This window comes from Hyaena hyaena, unplaced genomic scaffold (assembly GCF_003009895.1).
Source record: "Hyaena hyaena isolate Hyena2069 unplaced genomic scaffold, ASM300989v1 scaffold_995, whole genome shotgun sequence".
NCBI classification, from domain to species: Eukaryota; Metazoa; Chordata; class Mammalia; order Carnivora; family Hyaenidae; genus Hyaena; species Hyaena hyaena.
The window spans coordinates 343,042-364,288 of record NW_024081624.1 but is presented as its reverse complement, the minus strand read 5'-3'; the positions used below and the strand labels follow the sequence as shown (position 1 = coordinate 364,288).

The following is a 21,247-nucleotide window of genomic DNA, read 5'->3' as shown; positions in this document are numbered from 1 at the left end:
CCGGCCAGGGCAGCGCGCGGGCCTCAGAAGGAGGGCCCGACTTCACCGACTACTGACCTGTTTTGGAAATCGTGGGGAAAGTTGCAGCACTCAGTAACCTTCGCCTGTATCGCGGAGGAGAGAGAGAAGGTTGTGTGGGAGCGCGGGGTAATTACAGCCCCGCGCAGCCGCCGGGCCCTGCCTGCGGGACATCCTGAGCTCGCGGGGTCCGCTGGGGACTGTAGTTTCTGTGACGCGAGCGGGCGGAGGGATGGAGTGCGTTGTCGCGGTCCCCGCCTCCTCAACGTAGGCTCAGCACGGGGTGGGGACCGGCCGACCTTTCCGCCCAAGGGAAAGAATGGAGTCCTTGTTTGGCTGGGGGTCGGAGGGGCGGGCGGGGGGGGTGGGAGAGGACTCGTGAGTAAACCCTGGAATTCGGGAGTCAAACCCACCGGGCTGTCATCCCTGCGAGTGCATATTCTGCGCTCTCACAGGCAAGGTAGAGCTCGGGTCACCATGGCCTCGTGGGCCTAATCAAAATCCGAGTGTTTGGACAAGACAAGTTGGCAGGTTAGGTTAAACTCCTTTGGTCTTGTTGAGCTTTCACTTTAGTTAAGTCATCACATTTCTAAATTTAATATTTGATTTTTCCGCCAGTCGGAGAGATGCAAGAAGACATCATAGTGACAAGTAAAATGTATTTAGATGGTGCACTAAACACTTTCACTTAACCTTGAAACATTTACCTCATGATGTAGATACTCCGGTTTTTCCCATTTTACAGCTAGATTACGGAGGCTAGCAAAACCGGGATTTGAAGCAGTTCTAACCCCAGAGCCGGTGCTCCACTGCTGCTTCTCATTTTTTTCCTCCTTAAGATCTTACCATCCGAAGTGCGGAAACAGATACATTCAGAAATTATATATTTTTAAATGGCGTATGTACGGTTTCATAATTTTTCCATTTTACTCCAAATACAAAGATCGTTTTTAACGGTGCATTATTTTCCTTCAGAATGTACCGTCCTTGAACCATTCTTTCAATGCTATTTAGTTTTATTGACATTACAATGATTACCATTTTCTATCCTAAATTTATACACATTTCTAATAAATTCTTAAGGATCAACATCAATACACTTGCTCAAGGGTAAGAACATGATACATACTGTCAAGTTAAATTTCTTCCTAGCATGATTTACCAGTCCACAGTAGTATATAAAAGTATCTCTTTTACTGGTTCTCATCATTAGGTATTTTTTAAATTGACATCACCAATTTACTCATGCTGTACCATTTCTGATTAAATTCTCAACTGCCACGTAATATCACTGGAAAATAATTGCTCTTTGTAATGTTTTGAGGTATGAGTAAACATTTAGTGTATTAATTTCACTTCTGCAGCCTTTTAGTGGCCTTTGAACTATCTAGAACCCGTTGTTTATATAAACATCCTAGGACTACACTGAAATGTAAATAAAAAGTGTATGTTGAGTTAATCTGCATGTATCAAGGGCCTAGGGTATACTTGAGTACAGTCCTTTAATACTTGTGCAAGTTAGTTTATTAAACTTCTCTGGGAAGTTATATTGCCAATCTTTGTTTAAATATTTTAATTCCTTAAAGACTCATTCTGAATTTACTGTTCAACTTTGCACTGAGAGCCAAAAAACTTAAAAAACAAAATATTTGATTTTCAAATTAGACATCTTTACAACATCCAACTTAAAGGTGACTCTTTTCCCATGTGATCTTATTAGAGGCAATTTTGAGATAACCTAACTAGACAATTTAAATTTTCACATTATGTTCAGGAAAAGGAAAAATTAAAAATAAATTTCTGCTATAAGGAAAATCCACACCTCGGGGCACCTGGGTGGCTCATCCCAGCTCAGGTCATAATCTCACGATTGTGGGATCCAACCCATCGGACTCTGGGCTGACAGCTCAGAGCCTACTTGGGATTCATTCTCTCTAAATAAATAAATAAATAAATAAATAAGGAATGCCTGGGTGGCTCAGTCAGTTAAGTCTCTAACTTCGGTTCAAGCCATGATCTCATAGTTCATGAGGTCAAGACCGGCATTGGGCTCTGTGTGGACACCAGAGCCTGGAGCTTACTGCAGATTCTGTATCCTTCTCTCTCTACCCTCCCCACTTGCACTCTCATTCTCTTTCAAAAATAAACAAACATTAAAAAACAAATAAATGAACTTTAAAAACAAAATCCACACCTAAAGCAAGACAAAGAAATTTGAGGTGCCTGGGTGGCTCAGCTGGTTGAGCATCCCACTCTTGATTTTAGCTTAGGTCATGAAATCACAGTTCATGAGATCAAGCCCCGAGTTGGGCTCTGCACCAACAGCACAGAACCCACTTGGGATTCTCTCTCTCCACCCCCTCCTCAGTTCTTGCACGCGTGCTCGCTCTCTCTGAAAATAAACTTAAAAAAAAAAAAAAGAAAAAATTTTACTGTTGATACAGACTTCATCAAATAAAATAAAAACTTTTATTAGAAGTTTTGAACTTGAAGCAAGAATATGGAATATCCACAATCAATCCTAATTCTGAAACCAGCTCCACCTTCTACTAGCAGAATTTCATTGAGCAAAGTTAACTTGATCTACCTAAACCTCTGCATCCTCAACTCTAAAAGAGATCATCTTCAAAAGTTTTAGAGATTTAAATTGGGCATAAAGTACCTACTAATGTCTTTATACAATGATTAATACAAAATTTCTCATTATTAATTTCTGAATGTGACAAAAGCAGCCAAATCAATTACCTTTATTTGTATAATAACCTAAAACGACAATGATCTAATAGGAAACAGGTCCAAAAAGGTTCTTTGCCAGCCCTTCTAGACCTGCACTGTTCAATACAGTAGCCACTGGCCATCATGTGGCTACTGAGCATTTAGAATGTGGCTAGTTTGAATAGACATGTGCTATAAGTATAAAACAGACAACAGACTTAACATGAAAACAAGAATGTAAATTAAATTTTTGAAATAAGTGTTATTCTCAATAATGGGCTAAAAAATTAATCCTATGTCCATTTCTAGAACATGGCTACATTATAATTATATTAAACTTCTAATGTAATTTTAAAATTACATATATGGTTTACATTATATTTCTACGGTCAGTGCTGCTCCAGATTAACATTAGCTGTGGAGAGCCAGTACAATTAAATGTGTAAATTTTTTGACAAATACCACAATTACTATATATGCTAGGGTACATTTTCAAACTATAAAAAGTAAAAACATAATTGATAAAGCATTCATCTAAATAGCTTAAACATTATACTACAATCCAGTAATATGTCCATTATTTTAATGAATATTTATTGAATTAGAAAATAAATATAAGGCACTATACTAGATGTGGTGGCAGATACAATGATTTCTGTGCATTTTTCTGACCTCCAAAGGCTTACAATCTAGTGGAGGAGACATATCACATATGAAAGTGTAGAATACAGGGCATGTATTAGTTTATATAAAGGTTGTAAGTTTTTTTAAAAATCACAAGTGATGGGAAAGAAAAATTTCCAACTAGTGGGGGGTCTGGGAAGACAATGACTTGAGCAAAGGTGAGGATTTATCTCTTTGCTTTCACTTAATATTCAGAAGTCACACAGCAGTAGGCAATGTTAAGTATTTAAAATGCATCTAATTAAACCTGAGTCTCTCAACTCCACCAGCACTACACAAAGTGCTTATGTTGGTACAGGAGCTTTAAAGATGTTGAAATACCTGAATCCCAGTTATTTGGCCTACTTATCTCTGACAACCCAGAATATACACCAAATTTTAACTGTTGAGGGCCATGATCTGCATGGTGTAAGTGGATCTGGAAGAGGATAGATGAATACATACACATAACCTCTAGGAGCCAGTTCAGTCTCCTTCACTCACAGATGCCTCCTATAGTAGGATTGGCATTTCTAAACCCGTTTTCCCCCACTGTGTCTCAAAGTATCAAGTTTCACATTTTTACTCTGGCAGTTGTAATGTTATCTTTAATTTTACATTTCATAATACCCTCTTCACACAACTTATCTCCTGTGCATCAACCTCTGGATACAACATCTGTTAAAGGAACCACAGAAGTGCTTTCTTCACTTCAGGAAATGTTCCTTTCCTTGCTTTTCAAAAAAGGAACTACAATGAAGACTGTAATTCAAGGAAGAACATTAAGGGATTTTAATGGGTGGGAATTTGAGATTTCAAAATGCAGCTATTACTTTCCTACTTAACCCCCCTTTTTTGAGTGACCGTAAGTAAAACCTCCAATGGGAAGATATGAAGGACTACAACTTTATAGAACCAGTGGCTCAAATAGATCCTCTCTGGGTAAAAAAACTGTTATGACCATGAAATTATGGGAAGTCTCATGACCTTGGCAAACAATTTAAGCATTTAATGTTTGTCATCTTACTTCTAAACACAATGGAATACCATTCTTTCAAACCTTACTTTCACAGAAATGCGTAGTTGGTCATAATTGCAGAAAATGTCAATTATATCATAACTGATTAGAAACTAAAAGTATACAGGACACCTAGATGGCTCAGTTGGTTAAGTGTCTAATTTTGGCTCAGTCATGATCTCACAGTTCATGGGTTCGAGTCCTGGGTGGGGCTCTGTACTGACAGCCCAGAGCCTGGAGCCTGCTTCAGATTCTGTGTCTCCCTCTCTCTCTCTCCTCATGCCCTGCTCGTGCTCTCTCTCAAAAATAAATGTTAAAAATATGTTTTTAAAGAAACTGAAAATATAACTCATCTGCCTGTTGGTAAACATTAAAGACTGGAAAAGGCACTGAAATTCTAACACCATGATTATCTTGTATAAGACGGTCAATGTTTTTCTTGTCTTTTAAAGTCACTCCTTAAATAAGTAAAACATATGCCTTATGTCTGTGTTAACTATACAGACAATGGCTTCCTTTTATAAAAAGGAAAACGCTACCTATATACAGGTGTTTAAATATAGCTTTCAACTGACTTCAGTAACTTCTTAAAGTATTTTTGGAAAGGCTTTGCCATCCTTCCCCTTACCTCTATAGAGGTAGGCTATTCACCAAAACAGAAAAACAGATTTTCTTATGGTACTTATAAACCACTATGCAAGTATGCTTGGTTCAGAATTGTGAAAATCACTAATACTGGTACTTCAATTCCAATTCTAAGGTTGCTACCAAAGAAAATCAATTTAAAAAAAGAATTTTTAATGTTTTATTTATTTTAGGAGAGAGAGAGAGAGAGAGCGTGAGCAGGGGAGGGTCAGAGAGAGAGGGAGTCACAGACTCCGAAACAGGCTCCAGGCTCTGAGCTGGCAGTCAGCACAGAGCCCGACGCGGGGCCCGAACCCACGAACCACGAGATCATGACCTAAGGGAAAGTCGGACGCTTAACCGACTAAGCCACCCAGGCGCCTCAAAGAAAATCAATTTTTATCTTTACTAAAAAACAAGACTTTACTATTTTAATAATTTGATTCTAGCTATAAGAAAATAAACTCAGGGTCCCTGGCTGGCTCAGTCTGTAAAGCATGCAACTTTTTTGTTTTTGAGAGAGACACACACACGGGGGGGGGAGGGAGAGGTGAGGGGAGAGGGAGAGGTGGGGGGAGAGAGAAAACCCCAAGCAGCCTCCATGCCTAGCATGGCTCAACATAGGGCTTGATCGCATGATCCTGGGCTCATGACCTAAGTCAAAATCAAATCAGACGCTCAACCAACTAAGGCACCCAGGCACTCTAAGTATGCAACTCTTGATCTTGAGGTCATGAGTTCAAGCCCCATGCTGGACATAGCTTACTTAAAATAAATGTTCTTTTAAAAATAAGTAAATTCTGGGGCACCTGGGTGGCTTAGTCGGTTAAGCGTCCAACTTTCGCTTAGGTCATGATCTCACGGTTCGTGGGTTCGAGCCCCGCATCGGGCTCTGTGCTGACTGCCAGCTCAGAGCCTGGAGCCTGTTTCAGTCTGTGACTCCCTCTCTCTCCGACCCTCCCCTGCTCACACTGTCTCTCTCTCTCTCTCCTAGAGATAAATAAAAATATTTAAAAAAAAAAAAAAAGTAAATTCAATACAGCATATCCAAGTAGAAATCTTGACTATTTAGGTCATTTTGGAAATTTTTATTTTAAAATTTTTATTGAAAAATTTCCCCTATTTATTGAAAGGCAGTTACCATTTAAATTTAGGTTTCTTTAAATTTATCGGTTTAAAATAAACACAAGATTTTAAAATAATCTGAATTTCAAGCACTGCCTATACTCTTAAATTGTGTTAAGTTTGAGATATATCCTTACTTATTCAACGTAACTAAGAACCCTATCCCAGATGTTCACAGTTCTATTACTTCTATTTTCAGTTAAAATAATAAAACAGATTAGCTCACTTTATTTCTTGGGGCTAAGATGAATCTCCGAGAAACATCCCTATCTAAAGTCTTTTTCATGTCCTAGGTTTTCAGATATTGATAGCACATCATATATTATTCTCAAACTGGTTTAATCCTATTTACTGAATCAGCCCTGCCAAATTTCATAGTTTTGCTTTCTTCTAGCATAAACTATCATATGAAAGTGCTCCTGATTGGGGCGCCTGGGTGGCTTAGTCAGTTAAGTGTCCGACTTCAACTCAGGTCATGATCTCACAGTCCGTGGGTTCGAGCCCCGTCAGGCTCTGTGCTGACAGCTCAGAGCCTGGAGCCTGCTTCAGATTCTGTGTCTCCCTCTCTCTCTGCCCCTCCCCCACTCACTCTCTGTCTCTCAAAATAAAGACAAAAAAATAATTAAAAAAAAAAAAGAAAGTGCTCCTGATCATGGTGGAGGATGGGAAATTGCAATGAACACATACACTGTTAACAATGAATTTGAAGAGTAGCAGCAATAATGAATATAAATAACCCTGAAGATTCTTTCTGTAATTACAAAGTATAGAAACATCAGATTTTCAAATGTGGTCAGAGGTTTTAAAACTATGGCTTTGCTCCTTAAGTTACCTTTAAGCAGAGGTTGACAAATTTTGGGTTTTGACTTCTATAGCTATGTTACAAACCCATAGCACAAGGAAGAAAAATTAGCTAGTGAACTATTTAAACCTCAGAAAAGCCACAGCCTGGACTTTTATCTTGGCGTTTTCCTAATTGTTTATGTTCCTCAGGGGTACACTGCTGACAGTTTTAAAGTACCTAGAGCAAGACTACTTTTTGGCTGAAGTGGATTTTTAAGATGTTGGCTCGAGGTGGAATACAACAAAAAGGTGAAGTGAGGGGCATCTAGCTGGATCAGTTGGTGGAGTGTGCAACTCTTGATCTCAGGGTTGTGGGTTTGAGCCCCCAATAGGGTGTAGAGATTACTTGGATCAAATGCAGCTGGATGTGAAGGAGAAATTAACAGGACACAATAACTGACAGAGCAGAGCACTCTGTGTAAAACAGCTGAAATGCAGACGTGCACATAACAGAGAATAATCTAGCCTGGACAGTAAAACAGGAATTCACATAGATGTGATATGAAGCTGTGAATGTAGATGAGATCAAGAAGAAAAGTATAGATTTTTTAAAAAGGGAAATAAGGACAGATAAGGAGGTGGTCAGAGATTAGAGAACCAGCAGAGTGCCCAAAAAAAAAAAAAAAAAAAAAACTTTCCAAGGATTCAATGTAACAAATGACTTTGTGTTTTTTTGAAGTTTATTTTGAGAGAGTGGGCATGAGTAGGGGAGAAGGAGGGGAGGGAGAGAGGGAGGGAGAGAGGGAGGGAGGGGGAGAGAGAGAGAGAGAGAGAGAGAGAGAGTCAGTCAGAGTCCTAAGCAGGCTCTGTGCTGACATATTAGCACAGAACTCAATGTGGGGCTCAACCTCACAACTATGAGATCATGACCTGAGCTGAAACAAAGAGCCAGATGCTTAACCTACTGAGCCACACAGCCACCCCAAGGTTAAAGCTAATTTTTTTAAAAATTTTTAATGTTTTATTTGAGAGAGAGACGATGTGAGCAGGGGAGAGTCAGAGAGGGGGAGATACAGAATCCTAAGACAGGCTCCAGGCTCTGAGCTGTCAGCACAGAGCCCAGCGCGGGGCTCAAACCCACGAACCGTTGAGATCATGACCTGAGCCAAAGCTGGACACTCAACCAATTGAGCCACCCAGGGGCCCCAAAACTTTTTTTAAAAAAGGTTAATTTTCTTATCAGGCTACTGGTATCCTGTCAACAGCTCTTTAAATGAGAAAGGAGAGGAAAATCAACCTAAAAGGGGTTATCATTCCAAAACTGGCAAGCTACCTAGGAAAAGGTGGAATAAAATGCTTTATCCTCATAATGTAAAATACATGGTTTCAACCTAAAGAGAGTTTACTGGGGCAGGGAGCTGTGGGAGGGGATTTGCTGATGCTTAGAACCCTTATGCTATTTGGATTTACGCTGCCCATATAATTTTTAGAAAACATTTAAGATATTAGCAACAATTTGGGAGACTGGTTTAGCACTTTGACTACATTTTATTTCCTAATCAGGTTCATTTATAGTAGTATTATACCAACTGAGTTTTGCCTAGAACTGTAGAACTAAGGGACTTGAAATATATGAACACTAATTCTAAAGACTAAAAAACAATTACTACCACAGGGGACCTGGGTGGTTAAGTGTCTAGTTCTTGAATTCGGCTCAGGTCATGATCTCTAGGTACATGGGACGGAGCCCACATTGGACTCTAGGCTGACAGCACACAGGCTGCTTGGTATTCTCTCTCTCCTGCTCTCTGCCCCTCCCTCACTTGCACATGTGCACTCTCTTTAATAATAAACATTTTTAAAAAACATCGTTCTACCACAAAAGGAGGTCCATGTTGCTCAAATATTAGTTGACATCTACATTACTCAGGCTGACTTCCACCTAGTGCAATATTAACACAGTAATTTAGGGAGTCTGGGAATAACTTCAATAATGTTCTGTAAACTATATGGGCTTGATACAGTTTTCTTCCTCAGAATATACAGGCTCCAATATGCCTTAACTGTAAGAGAAATAAGCATCCTACTTTACTCCCCCTCAAAGTAACTTATGACAAACATGTTCCAGAAAATGTTTGTACATGAAAGCTACTACACGAAAGCTATTACACGTTGATTACAGAATGAATTAAGTCTTTTAATGTAACATTTCACATTTTGTGAAATTAAGCCTTCACAAAAGTATGAATGCAAAGAAACTGAAAATCCTTTAGGCAGAATGTTACCAAAACCCTAAGCTGTACCTTAGAGAATTAGAGAATGTTCAGAGCCAAAAAAATATCAAAATATAACTTTTTTACCCAGGACCAGAGACTGTATTGTGTATGCACATAGTTCACTCATTAAATGCCTCAATAATTAGGAAAAAATATTTTTATTATTGTTTTCACCTAGAACTATTAGGGAACTAAAAAGAAGTATTTAAATCATTGAAATTGTGACTGTATTAATGCACACAAGTTTGGTTGAGCAACCTACACACACACATACACACACACACTGGGCTTACTAGAAGGGGCTCCATAGGAATACAAAAGATTAGCATGCCTTATGTCTATTAATGAATGGGTCTAGATTTATAAGACTTATTTTCTTCTTCAGTTTTCTGATGTATGTGGATGTGTTTCCAGATACTATTTTTGCCATTAAAAATTTGCTATGATTTCTGGTACCAAAAATTTCAAGTCAGTTTCTCCCTTGGTATTTTAATATCATAAAACCTAATGTTTTAATACCTGGAAGCAGTCCTTAAGAACAGCCAAAATGATAAATGATCAAAGATGTTCGAATTGCCTTTATGTGGAAAAATTTTAAAGGACTTAGACAGTAATCAGCAAAGAGTGTATGACAAAAGTCCTACTTCCACAACTAGATTAACATGGGTTCTCAAATCTGGATATGGTAGGTTTAAGAGAGCTCTACCAGGTATAATAGCATACGTGAAGGTAGCTGTATTAAATATAAATGGAAAAACAAAATACTCCACAATGGGTTTCTTTTTAAATGTTCAGAAATTAAATGCTAAAACAAAACCTATTTTACTATTCCCAAAAGGCTTTTCAAAATAATCTATCTGCTTTGTCCAGTCAAAAATGTCACTAAATTTGCATGTTTAGTCACAAACTGTCTTCTATGTATGTACCCTTTTAACATTCTGGGTCATGCTCTTTTTTCCAGTAAGATTTATTCAAACTTCTCCTAGACAATTTTAAATTAGGCATCAACATGAACATGGTAATACAGATTAAGATGGTTTCTTCTAATAAATTCAAAATAATGTTCACAATTGTTATTACCCAGATCCATTTAAAACTCACTTTATACTAAGTTGTACAAATATAACTTAGTATACGTTATATACCTTAGTATAAGGTATAGAGTGCTAAAGCACACTTTAGGTACAAAAAATGAAGAACTGAGGATCATATTAATTTTTTGCTTACAAGGCTATAAGAAACAGGAGCCATTTTTCTTGAGAGAAGTGGGAAGGAAAAGGCAAAACCTCTGCGTTGCAAGTGAAAGGAGAAGATATTTAGTCAATTGAAGGTTATAAAGCTGCTTTCAGGGTCTACCACCTCCTCACAGCAAACAATCTGCCTCACAGTGGTCAAAACTCCTGCAATCAGGCACTCTTCTTTCAGGCACGAGGCCTCCCAGCCTGCCTGCTCCCAAGGAAGCTAAAATAAAGCCTTATATTCTTCTAATACACACAGTACATAGTGAGTCATGTAAGTGAACATAGTAACACTATGTCTACTTTTATCAAATCCTTCTTTAAAGAACCACCAAACATTTAGCAAAATCAGAAAACGTAAAGAACTAAAGTGAACTAATATTTCAACACATCTTATAACTGGCCACTTTTAAAAAAAATCTTCAAAGTTCAAGAATAAGCAAGACAGTCTATATAAAATAAGAACAAACTGCTCTTTTGGTCAAGTTTAAAGCCAATGTATGCTGTACAAGAGGGAAAAAATAAAAGGCAATATTTTCTATAAAGTATAAAAAGCTACAGTGACAAATGAAGAAAATAGCTTTAAATATAAGAGAATCAATGCAGTACAATTCTTCCAAGCTCTAAAAAACAAGCAGAAAAAGTGAAAAACAAAATTTGCAGCAACAAAGAAACTCTTAAGACTTCAAGTTAAAAAGCAAAATAAATGAAACCCTATGCAGTCTTATCAAACCTTAGAAAACCAAGTTATGAAAAAAAATTCTGCATGTGTAAGAAAAAAAAATTACATACAGAGTAAGCACTGCTTTCAAATCAAGACTGTTATAAATCAGGGCGCCTGGGTGGTTCAGTCGGTTGAGTGTCAGACTAATTTTTTTTTAATTCTTAATATTTTTAACATTTATTCATTTTTGAAAGAGCATGAATGGGGAAGGGGCAGAGAAGAGACACAAAATCCGAAACAGGATCCAGGCTCTGAGCTGACAGCAGAGCCCGATGCAGGGCTCAAACTCCATGAACTGTGAGATCATAACCTGAGTTGAAGCCGGACACTTAACTGACTGAGCCACCCAGGCACCAAAAGCAGCAGACTCTTGTTTTTGGCCCAAGTCATGATCTCATGTTCATGGGATCAAGCCCTACACAGGGCTCTGCACTGATAATGCAGAATCTGCTTGAGATTCTCTCTCTGCCCATCCCATTTATTCCCTCTCTTGCTCACACACACACAAAATAAACTTAAAAGAAAAAAAAAAAACTTCACATCAAATGGAGTGATACTTCCAAAATTTTGATGGAAAAGGATAGCGTAGCTAGAATCCTATATCCAAACGGTCAACCAATGGCAAGTGAAACATTTTCCAGTTTGCAAAACTATTTACAGTTCACGTACCTTTTCAGAAAATATTGCCAGAGAACATACTGCAGCAAGAACAAAAAGGAACCTAAGACACAATGGAACCTAAAAAACGTGGAATCCAGCAACTGATTAAAAAAAAAATCCTAATGACAGGAGTACACACAGCATTAAATATGATTAAATAACGAAAGAGCTTAGAAAAAGAAAGGTAATTATACATTCAAAAAAAATCAAAGTCATGGTTCATATTTTAGCTACAGCATGAATCTAAACAAAGGAACATTTAAAAAAATTTTCATTTTATTTCTACCTTAGAATTTTGCCTTCCAAGGGAAGCAAATTTTATCAAAATAGGATTATCTATGAATCTAAATACATTACCCATTATAAATGCTAAGTTTTGTCTGTCTTCAGTCTAGAGACAAAATAAAAGATAATCTGTTATAAAGTGCCATAAGCCTGACAACAGATAATAACAGGAACTGGGAGAGGAAGGGAAAGTAATAGGCTCCTAGGTGGCTCAGTAGGTTAAGTGTCCAACTCTTGATTTGACTGTGGCTCAGGTCATATCTCGCAGTTCATGAGACCAAGCCCTCTGCACAGACAGTGGAGCTCTGTTTGGGATTCTCTCTACCTCTCTGCCCCTACCCTGCTTGCACTAGCTCTCAAAATAAAAAAAAATTTTTTACTGAAAATTAAAAAATAAAATATTGAGCGTGCTGCTTTGTATAATGAAAGGGTTAAGTGTAGTTTGAGCAATAAAGGTAATCAGCTGAATTTAAAACAGTTCGGCAAAGGAATAGAACTAGTTTATGCTAAACTCCTCACAAGGGGTAAATACTACCTAAATTTAGTAACTAAAGAGATGTGCTGCCTTGCTCCTCTCCCTTACTCTTGCTCTCAAGAGAGAGGGGCTCCTGGGTGGCTCAGTTGGTTAAGCATCTGACTTCGGCTCAGGTAATGATCTCAGAGCTCAGGAGTTTTAGCCCCATGTCGAGCTTTGTGTTGACAGCTCCGAGCCTGGAGACTGCTTCAGTTTCTGCATCTCCCTCTCTCTCTGACCCTCCCCTGCTCACGCTGTCTGTCTCTCTTTCAGAAATAAAACATTAAAAAGAGAGAGATGTAAACAGTAACCACTACATAAGAACTACATAAGTCCTCTCTGTAAACTGGATAGTGTGAGGAGATGCAGGTTTTCTGTGCTATCTGAATGCTATTTCATATTCTGCATGATCTCCTGCTTTCCAGGTATAGATCTTGTACTATTGAGCTAAATTATCAACTAATCATATACAACACCTTCCTTCACTACTCAAAGTAGGAGATACAGACTATCATAGTGAAATTATGCCTTAAATTCAGAGCTTCTGTTTTCAAGTGATTTAATGTCAACCATCTACCAACTTGAAAGGTAAATACAATTATTCATATGGATGCAACCAATCATTGCTCTAAATTATTTTAAAATATAAGTAGGGGTTAATTAGAAAATACCTGTTTAAAAACTGTTTTCAAAACTTTTATTTATATTTAGCTTTTATGCTTTTCTCAAGTATAATCACATATTCTCTCTAAAGTACTCTGTAAAAGAAGGCTAAACAAATTTTACAGACTTAAAACAACTACACTTCATCAGCAAAACAAAAATTCAATCTTAACGTATTCCTTCCTCATAAAGAGGTTTGTAGTTGGGATGCTCTTTCATTCAGCAACTTGGAATTAAGCTAAAAATCAGCAAAAAGGAAAAATTGCTGAGCTGGGTTGTAATAATTTCAATACTTAAAAAAAAGCAGTCTTTATATATATCACAAGGCCAACTGTTCCCTTAACTTCTAATTTTGATTCTTTTTAATGTCAGATGTACAATTTAAATGTGAATCTTCATGTTAATTTACTTAAAACATTAGCATTACATGTTCATTTTAAAAAGCTTTCTAATGTATATTCAGTGGTTCCAAATTTTTATTCCTTTTTCAAGTCAGCAAGCCACAATTAAGCCTAACTCAGCAAGTAAATTTTGACCAAACTGAAAAATACCTCAGTATTTCTAAATGCCTAACCCCATTAAGTCAGATTTCCCTGCCCTGGAGGAGCTTCCATCCTAAGAGGCAAAAGAAACCATACAGAGAAGAAACTGAGTAACTTAAAAGAATGAGAAGCACTGTTAAACAGACTGATAAAAAGACAAGACTGAAGTAACTACAATTATGCGCAGCTGGTCCCCTACCTATGGTTGATGCTGTCCTAAGTGCTAAACGGATCCTTAAGAAACCAAGAGATCAACCTAGATTTCTTGATACAATTTTAGAATAAATATTTTTTCATCATATTTTAATTCTATTTTATAAATCAATCTGAAGCTGGGCCCCTAAAGGAAAAAGTACCTATCCTTAATATTGAAGGAATCTTAAGAATTCAATTTTTGCAAATTCATGGGGGATTTTTACTATTTCAAGAAAAGAGAAATAAATTTTGCCAAAACTAGATGTACTACCTTTGCATGTGGCTGCAGAGAATTAAAAAGCATATTCTACCAATCTGCATAGATGACCTTTGACATACTGCTCATTACTTCTGGTTTTCCTACAAACTCTTTCCAAATATTAAACATAAAGATACACAATTAGTATACATACTTTTGAAATATTTCATGACATGGTAAGGAAGTTAAAGCAGTATCAGAAGCCTAATTCCTGAGCCTTCCAATTAAAGCAACACAAATACTAACATATTAAAGAGATCTTCTGAAAAATGAAGTCATAAGGGGTTGTCAGGCTGGCTCAGTCAGTAGAGAATGTGACTTGGGGTTGAGTTTGAGCCCCAAGCTGGGTGTAGAGATTACTTAAAAAAGAAAATCTTCAACGAAGAAAAAAGAAATCATAAAGGTTCTACTCGTGTCATTAAAACGGATGCACAGTTTTATCAACTTCGAGTTCAAATAATGCAGTACTGACATTTTCTAATTCCCATAGGAAAAAACTGGGACACTTAAGTTCAGAAGCAGTATTATATTACACAAATGCTGTAATTATTCAGATTTCCTTCACCTCATTTAAACTTAACAGCATTAAAAGAGCCACATCAGATGTAATGTCAGAAGTCTTCTTTTATGTCGTAGGTTTCTATACTTAGACCAGATTTTAAAATCTAAAAACTCTTCTACAGATTTTATAGTGAACAAGCCCATATCTTTTAATCTGTGGCAACAGCTTGTCTACATCAAAAACCCTTGTCCTTTTACCCTGAAGTAAAACTTGGCTGTAGTTCATAAATGATAGAAGATACCAATTCCCTTAGGTATTCTAAAATTCTTTCCAAACAGTATTTTGTCACAAAAATCTTTTCAGAATACAGACTGAAAGCCTAAATCAATAAATGACACTTCATGAACATTACAGATAGCTGCCTTTAAACTCCCCTCAGATTAGAACTTACTTTAACCCACTTTATAATGTGAAAAATCATACTCACTGAAGCTTGTAAATTATTTTAAAGTGCGTTGGGAAACACATTTAGGAAACTCTTGGAAGACACTAATTTCCAAAATGGTGTATTAGGATTTTCTCCCTTACCCAAAGTCTTGTTCAGCAGTCTTGATTTCAACAAAAAGTACTAGTTTGGTCACTACACAGGGAGTCAAGTGAGCAACATAAATGGTTTTCAAAATGCCCTAGTGGTGACCCAGAATTTTTCAGGTATAAAACTTTCATGACTGCCCCTAAAAATAAAGTTTCTTTTCACTAAATATTAGCATAAATTCTGGTTAACCTAAATACAAACTAAAATCTACATTAAGTGACCTACTAAAACAATTTTTATCTGGATGAAGTGGCCAAAACTACCACCACCCGGCCTCCACCCTCCAAGAAATTCTAGGGCTATGAACCAAACCTTTCCCATAAATTTACAAGTACCCCATTGATGATTTGCCATCCTAGTTTAATGGAACCCATTTTAAGCTGAGTTCACCTTCCTAAATGTGCAACATTTTATTAAAACAGATCCATTTGTTCTCTCCACTCTCCTGATTCACTTGCAACCTCAATCATTTCCAAACCTTCCGAGAAAGATGGTGAGAATGGAAGAACACTGCATGATAGGGTATGTTCCCAGAAAAGCAGAACCAAATGACCATTAATTTCTTCATTGAGTCCACTGGCATGTGTGTGACCACAGAATATTTTCACCAAAAGACCAACACTCTATGTTTACATCTCCCCATCATGTGCTTGAATTAGGGATCTTGGGGAATCTGCTTTCACCATTGGCTAGTTACTTTGAATGTATAATCAAAGGCAAAGAGCTCTAAAGATTCCAAGTGTCTATTCAAAAGCTGTTAAATGAAAAAAGATGAAATGGAGGACACCCACAATAATTCTTGGACTCCTGGAGATCCTAAGACATGCTACAAAAATAGGTCTTTATTCTTAGGAAAATATAGTCAGAGCTAGCTTCCTTATGCTATACATAAAATCTTAACATCAGAGGCAGTACAGATAGTACAGATAGTTTTTGAACTGATCTCCAAACAAGCACAAACCCACTACGTTTAAAAGAACAGGTAAGTTGAGGTTTTTGGCAAAAGACAGTACTTCACACATCTAATCCAAATCAAAGAGCCTGCAGACAGTTGTTTTCGGTGAGATGAAAGGAATGAAATAAATATAAATTCTATGGATAAATAAATGTAAGAGACAATTTAAATAAGCTAAAAGAACTAATATTTCTTTTAAATAAAAGTACTAGTCAGGTACAAGCTTTTGTTTCTCAATGCCAGACTTCTAAATGTTTATCAGACTACTGTTAAAATCATTAAAAACCTAATCTTGGACCATAACATTAGTTATAATACTGTTTTGCATTCATAAAAAAGATGTTTTTTCCAACTGAATGCTTCTGGTCCTGAAAAATATTTTATGTATATTACTGAAGGCAGACTGTGGTGCTAATAGAACTTATATCTTAAGTATCTTTTTAAAAAAGTGACAGACCAAAAAGTCCATCTATTACTTTGCCCACAGTTAAAAATGTCTTTGAACATTGGTTTCTAATTAGCATCTTAAGAAAAGTAGTGGCATGCCCTATTGAGTGGTATCACTGAGTAAATGCTACACTTTAAAACATCATCCTCACAAGTCTGTTCATTTTATGTACTGTTAAAGTTTATTCATTCATTTTATACCCACCAATAAATTCCTATGGTCAGATAAAAATTTTATGGAATACATCACTGGGGAGAAAATGGTCATGGTGGGTATTCTTGGAAGTGTTAGGAATCTGAGCAGTCATTTACTTTAGGGTTAGCTCCTTCTCCTAAATGCATGAAGTCATCTACATTTAATTTCTCCCCTTAAAGACATGTCTTACTCTATAACAACAAGGTGATCTTTGCTGTTTTTGATCAACAGTGACTTTGGCTTAGCAGTCAAAAAAAGCTGTCCTGCATGTGACAATTTTGTCCATCTAGCATGTATTCATCCTGGTTTTAAGTCTTTCAAATATATACAAGTAAATACCCGAGATCACCCCATCAATCCATTCCTATTAAGTTCCTATTTTATCTTGAGGAAAATATTTGTATTTTGTCAAATCAGACTTGCAATTATTGATAAATTTCTCATGATGCTACAACCACCATCATGAGCGTGCAACCGCTCTTTCTGTGTTCAACCCCCACTTCATTTCTATATCTGATTTAACTGCAATGGTTGAAAATCTTCCACAAAAAACATGTTTGGGAAAATATACAGAACACAATTTTCTCACAAAGCAAATTTCTGAAAACTGATTAACTAAATTGATGGTCACTTTTGATTGCCAAGTAGTCTGCAGAAACAAAATCTTGCGTCTGTTTAGATAACTCAAGTTTTCTTGTTTAACAATTAGAATGCTTTAAGGATACATTTTTCACCCCAAGGAAGGGACTTGACTCTTGGATTTAAGACCCATTCCTTGACAATATATACAAAATTTAACTTATCTGTCCATTCTTTGAAGCTGTCAAAGCCAAGAACCCATAAACAAATCACAAATAGCAATAACCTACATTAGTTAACATTCCCCTTTTAACATGTTGACATTTTTACTAAAGGATTAGTTATTTTTGCATTTCCATTTCTCATATCCCATGACATTCCATATAAATTGCATTATTGCTTTATAGGCCACACAACATTCAAAAGTATGTTTATATGCATTGCCTGTTTTCCTTGATCTCTTATTGATAAGAGTTTGATGCTGATTTTACTACAGAAATTTAAGTTTGAAAATACCAGTTAGTATTTCTTCTCAGAACTTAATTGTTCACATCACTAATCACTACATGCATATTTAGCTCTGATTATATTGCTCAAAAACTGCACCCATTATCAGAACAGTGCAAATGATATTTAATTTTAAAAGGAATTATAATGGCTTGAATTTAAAGTTATTCAAATGAACACTGTCAAGTAATTTCACTTGAGTGTGTATATATTTCATCACCACTGTTTACATTACCCATCAATTCCTTACAATTTCTTTAGATCATCAGTTTTCCCTCCCATATCCCCAAACTAAGAATGCCAAATAGTCTTGGAAACCCACAGCTCCTTAATGTTTTCTTAAGAACACATTTGTGAACTCACAAAAATGTTCATCTTTCAACTCTGACAATGCAGTTCTTACTTAAAGTCAAACAAACCCATCCTAAAATCCCAACAAATAATTCTGAGAATTAACTTAAACACCTTGACAGTGTCCCTTAAAAAAGGGTATGACAGTAAAGTGCCAATAGGCATGGCAATGACCTCTTTGATGGGATCATTTAATTCCTTGGAACTGGGAAACACCAGCACCAAAGATTACACTGAGATTCAATTTTACTGAAGGCTACATTTAGTTTACCCACTTTCCACAACCTATTATACTCATCATATGTTAGAATGAAATGTAAATGTTTTGTGTAGCCCTCAAACTTACACTAAGATTTGAAAGAGATGTACTTTAAAAAAGCACGGGGTAATATATAAAATCAGTGGCAGAAAGTTTCATTAAGCACCAGGAACTAATTTTTGTCACCCCATACTCATTTTGTAGGTAAGTTTCAGTAACCGGCAAGGCACATTTACATATATTCCAATGAATACTTATTGACAAATTTTAAATTACACTCTATGTCCCAGCTATCCCAGTAACTGACATACAACATACTAAAATGGTTTATTAAGGTAACAAAAAAAACCAATTAATGTGAAACATACAGGCTATTGGCAACCACTATTCTAAAATTATGTAAGTACAAATAAACATACTGAAATGTGTGCAATTCTAAGTTTTTAAACCAGAATATTTCTACACTAACACACATTTATATTAATGACACATAAAAAAAATAAAAACTTTATTACAAAAATAAGTTACACTCGCCTCCAGCTTACAGTATAAAACAATTTTATTTGCAGGAATGCAAAATGATTGTTTGCCATGAGCATTTTGAACATATGACATGTCTAATTTTGTTAAATTTGCATTTACTGGGGGAACTGGTGTGTATAAAACCTTAATTAAGTATAATAAGCTCTGATCTTCATCGTGGTGCCTATTGGGTATGTGACATAACTGCAGTATCCCTTTGGGGAAGGGGAAAAGGGATTTCTTTATACCAAGTCCTAATTAAATTATAATTTCACTTTTGACTTTAAGCTATCAATTTAGGACTTGGCAAAAAATTTTTTGAGGGTGATTCAATAGAGGATGCTTCACCACTGAACACTCACTGTCATCAAGGTGCTTTAGAAAATTAAAAACATAGCACAAATGATTGTACTCTATTCTACAAGTTATCATGACCTGCATAAGAAATGGAAAGCTGATTCACATTTTTGCAGTGATCAGCAATAAGAAATGCACTAATGAAACATACCTTTTACCTAAAAAGCTAAACTACAGCCATATACTAATTTCTATGATTTATGAAAAAACTTCAAAATATCCAAATGTCAGGCTTCGCTGTACAATTGTCAGTTTTAGTCTGACTTTTTTTTATAAAGGGACACTGCAGTATTTAGTACAAGTTCGGATGCACTTTTTTGAACATCTGATGTCTTACAAAAGTAACATCTTGCTAAACTATTATACATCCAAATAACTACAATATCTGAAGAAGCAAGGCTGCTTTTTCAGCCACAAAATACGACAAAAGCAAGGCCTGTTATGATGGTCATGAGGAAGTCTTTTACAAGCCTCTGAAACTAAAGGCAACTAAGAATGTTACATTTGGTATATTAAAATCTTACCCTCATATCATTTAACAAGCCTTGCTTTTATCTACAAAGATTTTCTATGTACAGTACAGACAGGGTATAGTTCAATCCTCTGCTACTGAGGTAGTTAACCAACCCTTTAAAAAAGGTTCTGAAAAGAACCACTATCTGGAATGCCTGACTAACCAGCTCTGATGATTACACCTGAAACTGCATATCTGAACACAATTCAAAAGTGATTACTATAAAAAAGATATAGACAATCATGATTAACCTTGGTGAGCAGAAATAAAATTTAAGGATACCAACAATGGCATTCATCTATACCACTGCAATAAAATTTAAATGCACAAATTCAAAGAGAATATTTCAGAAAACCACTGCTGGGATCCTTAATTTAAAAAAACAGGGGAAAAATCTACTTAGAGCAGATTTTTTAAAGAGAAGAACTTTATTCTTTATTAAGATACCATGCTAGAAGTTATGAAGGATTTCTGTTGGAACACATTTGGAAAATAGAGTAGCTTTAGTTTAATAACTTGCACTGCAGAGAAAATTGTTAAAGAAATTCATATCAAAGTCCAAGTATTAGTTCAATGTCCTGTATTTGATTCCATGATCTTCATAGGAAGGTCTTCTGCAACAGAATATGCTCCTATACAGCCGAGATATTTAAGGTTGCTTGATTTCCTTACCATTACTCCACTGCAAGCTTCTGGTGTAATCCCACATAGCAAGTCAGTCTTCATTGTAACAGGTCAGGACCGGCCTCGACCCCTTTTCCCTGCTAGCCAGGTAACAAAAGGAATCAGTTAGATAAATCATTTTAAATTAATAATGTGTACATACACAATGATAACATTAAAAAAGCAAATCAAAGCTTTAACAATAGTAATTCTTAGTATCATGTCTAACCAAAAGGTTTCCTTGAATAACTATTAACTCTTCACTCGTTTTGAGAAGAGATTATGGCTTGCTTTTTTTTCTTTGCCCTTTATTGGGAGAGGGTGAGGGGGACAGGGATGGATTGAATCGAGGTTTGAAAACCCCATTTTGTTCACAAACTGATTTTATTTGAAGAAAAAAAAAAAAGGAAAATCTAAAGGAAAACCTAACAGAAGTTACACCTTAAGGCATTTGCCCCCATTAACTTTTAAGAAATTCCTGTTTTTGAACATGAAGTA

The 21,247-nt window shown here is 36.3% G+C and overlaps 2 protein-coding genes across 4 annotated transcripts in view; both read right to left on the bottom strand.

The window, feature by feature from the left end:
- The window catches only part of SNX14 (sorting nexin 14), a 73,206-nt gene extending 72,993 nt beyond the window's left edge, over window positions 1-213 (bottom strand). The window contains exon 1 of one of the 2 annotated variants that reach the window (XM_039221602.1): window positions 58-213. The gene's annotated coding sequence lies outside the window, so the exon portion shown is untranslated. The remainder of the gene's footprint in view (window positions 1-57) is intronic. The other variant, XM_039221603.1, reaches the window with a different exon arrangement.
- A 16,008-nt stretch (window positions 214-16,221) lies between these two features.
- Window positions 16,222-21,247, bottom strand: part of LOC120223449 (synaptotagmin binding cytoplasmic RNA interacting protein) — a 31,327-nt gene continuing 26,301 nt past the window's right edge. Inside the window, exon 12 of one of the 2 annotated variants that reach the window (XM_039221593.1) lies at window positions 16,222-20,850. In XM_039221593.1, coding sequence (XP_039077524.1) covers window positions 20,809-20,850 — 42 coding nt within the window. In that variant the 3' untranslated portion in view covers window positions 16,222-20,808. The remainder of the gene's footprint in view (window positions 20,851-21,247) is intronic. The other variant, XM_039221594.1, reaches the window with a different exon arrangement.